This window comes from Lepidochelys kempii, chromosome 1 (genome assembly GCF_965140285.1).
Source record: "Lepidochelys kempii isolate rLepKem1 chromosome 1, rLepKem1.hap1, whole genome shotgun sequence".
NCBI classification, from domain to species: domain Eukaryota; kingdom Metazoa; phylum Chordata; order Testudines; family Cheloniidae; genus Lepidochelys; species Lepidochelys kempii.
Window position 1 is genome coordinate 53,005,485 of NC_136380.1, and position 7,399 is coordinate 53,012,883.

At 40.2% G+C, this 7,399-nt stretch overlaps 1 protein-coding gene across 3 annotated transcripts in view; it reads right to left on the bottom strand.

Moving 5' to 3' along the window:
• Positions 1-7,386, bottom strand: part of ALG5 (ALG5 dolichyl-phosphate beta-glucosyltransferase) — a 47,427-nt gene extending 40,041 nt beyond the window's left edge. Inside the window, exons 1-2 of one of the 3 annotated variants that reach the window (XM_073342348.2) lie at positions 7,173-7,384; positions 4,690-4,752 (exon numbers count right to left, since the gene is read on the bottom strand). Coding sequence is in view for 2 of the 3 variants with exons in the window: in XM_073342339.1 (XP_073198440.1) it covers positions 7,173-7,238 (66 nt within the window). In the remaining variant the exon portion in view is untranslated. Of the gene's footprint in view, positions 1-4,689; positions 4,753-7,172 lie in introns of all 3 variants that reach the window. The other 2 variants (XM_073342339.1, XM_073342330.2) reach the window with 2 other exon arrangements.
• Positions 7,387-7,399: the final 13 nt, after the last annotated feature.

Consider the following 7,399-nt stretch of genomic DNA (forward strand, 5'->3'; position numbering starts at 1 on the left):
GTCTTCAGTACATTGTTTGAAAGAAACTGGTTTTAATTTAACAAAATAATGATGTTTTGAAAATTGCATAGGACCTGATCCTACAGAGCATTGTGACCTCTTTCTCATTGGCTTCAGTGGGAGCTGAAGACACTTAACACCTGCATACACTACAGAAAGTTTCCTTTGATCTATAGATATGTACTTAGGCCATGTCTACTCTATGGCAACCTAGTGAAAGTGCTGTAGCTATGTCACTGTAGTGCAGATGCTTCCTACAGTCTAGTTACTTCTGCACTGGGGTTTAAGTCGCCATAGCTACAGCACTCAGCAGTGTGAATTCTTCACACACTAAGCACTGTTAGCTCTGTCAACTTAACTTTTAGGGTTTGATACCACACACTAAGGAAAGCATGCAAAACTTTGAATGGAGCACCATTGACTTAAGTTTTCAAAAATCCACTCTTGGAGGTTAGCTTGTCGGATCAGGGCCTTAAACAGAGAAACACTATTCACATGTTCGGCAGGCATTTGTCAGTTGAGAGAATATGCATAGATTCCAAGGCCAGAAGGGACCTTTGTGATCATCTGATATGACTTCCTATATAACACACAGGCCATGGAACTTCCCCAAAATTAGAGGGGAAGCTCCTAGAGTGTATCTTTTAAAAAATCCATCCATTCTTGATTTAAAAAATATCAGTGATGGAGAATCCATCACAACCCTTGGTAAATTGTTCCAGTGATTAATTATTCTATTTAAAATTTACACCTTATTTCCAGGCTAGCTTCAACTTTCAGTCACTGGATCTTGTTATACCTTTCTCTGCTAAAGAGCCCATTTTAAATATTTGTTCCCCATATAGGTACTTACAGATTATAATCAAGCCACCCCTTAACCTACTCTTTGTTAAGCTAAATTGATTGAGCGCCTTGAGTGTACCTAAGGCATGTTTCCTAATCCTTTAATCATTCTTGTGGCTCTTTTTTCAGAATGCTCTCCCATTTTTCAATATTGTTCTTCTATTGTGGACACCAGAAATGGACACAGTATTTCACCAGTGGTTGCATCAGTGCCAAATATAGAGGTAAAATAACCTCTCTGCTCCTACCCAAGATTTCTGTTTCTGCATTCAAGGATCACATTAGCTCTTTGACCACAGTGTTGCACAAGGAACTCATGTTCAGCCAATTATCCACCATGACGATCACATATTTTTCAAAAAGAAAAGGAGTACTTGTGGCACCTTAGAGACTAACCAATTTATTTGAGCATAAGCTTTTATGAGCTACAGCTCACTTCATCGGATGCATACTGTGGAAAGTGTAGAAGATCTTTTTATACACATAAAGCATGAAAAAATACCTCCTCCCACCCCACTCTCCTGCTGGTAATAGCTTATCTAAAGTGATAACTTTTAAGGAGAGTGATGAGTGGGGTGGGAGGAGGTATTTTTTCATGCTTTATGTGTATAAAAAGATCTTCTACACTTTCCACAGTATGCATCCGATGAAGTGAGCTGTAGCTCACAAAAGCTTATGCTCAAATAAATTGGTTAGTCTCTAAGGTGCCACAAGTACCCCTTTTCTTTTTGCGAATACAGACTAACATGGCTGTTACTCTGAAACATATTTTTCAGAGTCCCTGCTTCCCAGGATAGGGTCCCCTATGCTGTAAGTGTGGCCTACATTCTTTGTTTATAGATGTACACATTTACATTTATCCATATTAAAATGCATATTGTTTGCTTGCACCCAGTTTACCAAGTAATCCAGATTGCTCTGTTTTAGTGACCTGTCCTCTCCATTATTTATCAATCCTCCAATTTTTGTGTCATCTGCAAATGTTATCAGTGATGACTGTGTGTGTTGTTCCTGGTCATTACTAAAATTATTAAATATCTTAGGGCCAAAAACTGCTGCCTGCCCGATCCCTTTAGAAAAACACCTCTGCTTGATGATGATTGCCCATTTACAATTACATTCTGAGACCTAATAGCTAGCCAGCTTTTAATCAACTTTATGTGCGCCATGTTAATTTTAGATCATTCTAATTTTTTATTAAAAAATATTGTGTGGTACCAAATCAAATATCTTACAGAAGTCTAAGTATATTACATCAATACTATTACCATTATCAGCCAAACTCGTAATTTTATAAAAAAATTTAAAGTTAGTTTGACAGGATCTATTTTCCATGAACTCATGTTGGCTGGCATTAATTACATCACCCTCCTTTAATACTTTATTGATTGAGTTCCATATCAGCCACTCCATTAACGTGCTGAAACCAATGTCAGACATTCAGGCCTATAATTACCAGGTCATCCTGTTTACCTTTTAAAATATTGGCACAATATTAGCGGTCTTCCAGTCTTCTGGAAACTCCACTGTGTTCCAAGACTTATTGAAAATCAGTGTTTAAGAGTCCAGCGAGCACTTCAACTAGCTCTTTTAAAACTCTTGGATGCACGTTATCTAGACCTGATGATTTAAAAATGTCTAACTTATGTAGCTGCTGTCTAACATCCTCCAGAGATACTCAGGGAATGGAAAGAGAGTTACCATATGATATAACATTTTGTTTTTTCTCCAAAATACAGAACAGAATTTTTTGTTGAACACTTCTGCCTTTTCTGATGATTGATAATTCTACCACTTCTATCCATCCATAGACCAATGTCATTGGCACGATTTTTTTTGTTCCCAATATAATTAAAAACCTCCTTATTGTCTTTAACTCTGTTGGTCATAGATTTCTCTGTGTGTCCTTTGCTTCTCTTATCAATTTTCTATGGTTTCTAGCTTCTGATTTATGTTAAGAACTATCAACTTCTATTTTCTTCCATTTGTTATACATATTTTTTTATAGATGCTTTCACTTCCCCAGGTTGGTTTTTTAACCATGTTTCTCAACTGTGGCTTTTTGGGCATCTAGTAAAGCGTTCTTAAACAACTCTCACTCACATTTTTCTGATTAAATTCTTCCATCCAGCTGATTCAGCTCATGGTCTGCTTGTGATGCCAGCAGAATTTTAAAGTGTATAAATCTATTTCCTTCATATTTTATTTAATTTCCTTTTTGTTCAACCCTCTGCCCCAGATGAACCACTAAAAAATTAAGGGGGGGAAGGAGAGGGAGAATGGATGAATGCACACAGCTAATTCAAATACTATGTTGAGGTTGCAAGTTCAAGCACTCAACATCATGAAATTTCCAAAGATAAAGTTGATCTGACAACTCTAATTTAGCCATAGTTAACCCCACAGCTCTGAGCGCCCATGGGTGGTGGTGACCCCTGGAACTCCAAGCTGGATCCCCGGCAGCTGGACCGGGGTGGAGGAGGGGGGAAGATATGCAGCTGCCAGGCCCGGAGCCATCAGTCGCCTCAGCAGGGCTCTTCGCGGAAGCTGGACGCAGCTCCCCATTTTGTCACGAATATTTTTAGTAAAAGTCACAGACAGGTCATGGGCTTCTGTGATTTTTTTTTTAATTGCCTGTGACCTGTCCGTGACTTTTACTAAAAATATCAGTGACAAAATCTTAGCCTTAGCCATAGTGCAAACCTGTAGTATTTTTTGCTCCTCTCACTTGTTAAATTTCAATTCACCACATTAATAAGAGTAATTAAGGTTTATATTTATCAACATAAATTAGTATTGCCAAATTAACTTCTGGAATTTCTCAACTTTTGTGATTGATCTTACAATCTTAATGTTATATTAGTGTTAAGGTTTAAAAAATGTTCAAAATGATTGTATGTACAGCAATATATTCAAGCAATGTATGTGATACTGTTAACTATCAGTGGTATCTGGGTTTCCACATGCTACAGACTTCCCAGTATTCTAGAAGAGAACATTATGTTTCTAAATTATTAAAAAATAAAAAAAGACAAAAACAAAATATTTTTTGTGTTATAAAAGAAAGAAATAGAACACTGTTTGCAGTTCATTTACAAAGCCAGCTGGGTTTGTTTAGTTAAATGAGGTTTTACAATTTAAAAATATTTTGGATATAAATTAGTAGTTATTCACTGTTAGAAAAGCAGAAAAATTTGAAACTTGAACCCTGATACATTTCAGCTTTGTGGTAAGGTATCTGCAGAGATCTGTGGGTATTTTATAACAGACCATAACCCATAACATATGGAGTACCTACTACAGTCCAAAAATACCTGGCACAGTTGCAGTCACAATTCTGTCCAGTTTCGTATTTTAACAAAACTGTAGTGTTTAGATTGATAAGCCTCATGTGAGAAAGCACTTCACTGAGATTAGATAATATTGTATGAGATGAAGGATGAACACCTTTGCACACCAATTTGCCAACCCAGTGGGAAAGTCTTTATACTAGGTTCAAAGGGGGCAGGTGACAAAAGATGTAGAAATAAAGAAAATGTGCCCTTACCAGAGGGCTAGATGTTTGGGATGGAATGAACAATTACAATAGGGTCATAGGAACAGCAAGAGGTAAAAAAGTGGGAGAATCTGTTCAACATCTTAGAAGTCTGTACATAAATGCAAGGAGTATGGGGAATGAACAGAAAGAATTGGAAGTATTAGTACAATAGCTAACTTATGATTTAATAGGTATCACGAAAATTGGTGGGATGAATCTCAATTGCAATATTGGTATAGAGGGGTATAGCTTGTTCAGGAAGCTAAGGCAGACAAAAAAAAAAAGGGAGTAGATGTTAGATTACACACCAAGAATATATACACTTGTTCTGAGGTCCAGAAGGTGGTGAGAGGCACTCAAGTTTAAAGTCCCTGGGTGAAGATAAAAACAGAAAAACAAACAAAGAGGGGCAAAGTCATATTAGGGATCTACAATAAACCACAACATCAGAGGCAGTGGATGAGTCATTTCTAGAACAAAGAACAGAAATATCCAAAACACAAGACCTACCTGAACATCTGTTGGAAAAGTAAAGTGTCATAACACAAAGTGTCCTGTAAATTCTTGGACTGTATTGGGGACAACTTCTTGTTTCAGAAGGTAGAGGAAGTAACCAGGGAGACATTCACTTTAAACTTGATTCTCGCTAACAGGGAAGAATGAATTGCAAATCTGAAAGCTGAAGGCAATTTCAGTGAAAGTGACAATGAAATGATAAATTTCCTAATTCTAAGGAAAGGAAGGAGTGAAAGCTGCTGAATAAGGACAATGGACTTCAAAGAAGCAGACTTTATCAACCTCAGGGAATAGTAGGTAAGGTCCCATCAGAAGAAAATCTAAGGGAAAAAGGAGTTCAGGAGAGAGTTTCTCAAAGAGACAATATTAAAGGTTCAACAGCAAACTATTCCAATGCAAAGGAAAGATAGGAATAATACTAAGAGGTTAATATGGTTGCATTAGGAGCTCTTTAATGACCATTGTGAAAATTAAAAAGGAATCCTGCAAAAAGTGAAAATAAAAACAAATTGCTAAGGAGGAGTACAGAATAGCACGAGCATGTAAGGACAAAATCAGAATGGCTCAGGCACAAAATGAGTTACGCGTAGCAAAGGCAACAAGAGGCTCTATAAATACATTAGGAAAAACAGAAAGATGAAGGAAACACACTACATAGCAAAGAAGTAGAGCTAATAATAGATAACATCAAGAAGTCTGAAGTGTTTAATGACTATTTTGCTTCAGTCTTTACTAAAAAGTTTTTATGGTGACCAGATACATAACACAATATTAAGAGTAAGGAAGAAGGAACACAATCCAGAATAGGGAATGAACTGGTTAAAGAATATTGAGGTAAATTAGATATATTCAAGATGGTACAGCCTGATGAAATTAATCCTAGGGTACTTAAAGAACTAGTTGGAGCAATCCTGGAAGTGATTATCAGCCCAGAAGACCGAAGAAGGGCAAACATAGTACTTATCTTCAAAAGAGAGGGAGGGGAGAGAAAAAAGAGCCCATGAAATTATAGACCAGTCAGTCTAACTTCGATACCTGAAAAGATATGTAAGCACCTAGAGGTTATTAAGGCAATAAGTAATAGCCAACATGGATTTGTCAAAAACAAATCATCCCAAATCCCTACTTTTCTTCTTTAACAGGGCTACCAGCCTAGTGGCTGGCGAGGGAAGTGGCAGATGTGATATATCTTGATTTTAGTAAGGCTTTTGACAGTCTCATAAGCAAACTATGGACATGTGGTCTACAGTAAATCGTTATAAAGTGAGTACATAACTGGCTGAAAGATCGTACTCAAAGAGTAGTTATCAAAGGCTCGCTGTGAGGAAATACCTAGTGAGGTCCCTCAAAGATCTGTCGTGGGTCCAGACCTATTCAAAGTTTCATTAAGAACCTGGATAATAGAATGAAGAGTATACTTATAACATTTGCAGAGCGCACCAAACTGTGAAGTGTTGTGAGCACTTTGGAGGACAAAGATAGGATTCAAAATGATCTTGACAAATTGGTCTAAAAATCAACAAAATGAAAATCAATAAAGACAAACGCAAAGTACTACACTTAGGAAGAACAAAAAAAATCAATTGCACAACTACAAAATGGGGAATAACTGGCTAGCTGATAGTACTACTGAAAGGGATCCGGGGTTTATGCGGATGACAGACTGAACATGAGCCAACAATCAGGATGCAGCTGCAAAAAAGGCTCCTGTTAACAGGAGTGTCAGATGCAAGCTGGGGGAAGTAACTGTCCTGGTCTGCTCAGCACCGGTGAGGCCTCAGCTGGAGCACCCTGCCGCGTTTTGGACACTGCACTTTAGGAAAGCTGTGGACAAACCGGATTAAGTCCAGAAAAGAGCAGCAAAAATGATAAAAAGTTTAGAAAACCTGAGCTAGGAGAACAGATTAAAAACACCGGGCTCTAGTCTTGAGAAAAGAAGACTAAGGAGGGACCAGACGAGAGTCTGCGAATACCTTTAGGGGTGTGACAAAGAGGTGCGTGGCCCTTCCCTAGGCATCAGCTCCTCCTCAGTGCCCCCCGGGGGCTCTGGGCTGCTCCCCACTAGGAAGGGATAAGCGGGGCCTCGCCCAGCCAGGGGCTCCGGCTCTCAGCTCTCTCGGGGGCGGCCCTGTTTGCGGCGCGATGGCCCCGCCCGGGCCCCCTCAGGGCTAGTGGGTGCGGGGCCCCCTGGGGCTGGGGGGCTCCCTCTCCCCACGGGGGGGTCTCTCCCCACTCGCGGGGCGGGGAGGGGGGGCGCGCTCGGTTCCGCACTCACCAGGCTCAGGGCTGCGGCCGCCAAGGCGGCGAGCGCCGCGGCCGCGTCACCCAGGAGCAGCTCCATGGTCCATGCCAGGCGGGGCCCTATGGGGCAGCTCCACCGATGCGGAAGCGGCTCCCGGCCGCGGCGCTGACAGCAAACTGCCTCGGCGAGAGGAGCCACTTCTCGGAGCGGCCGGGCTCCACAGCGCCCCCTGTCGGCCACTCCCGGCTAGCCTAATCCCC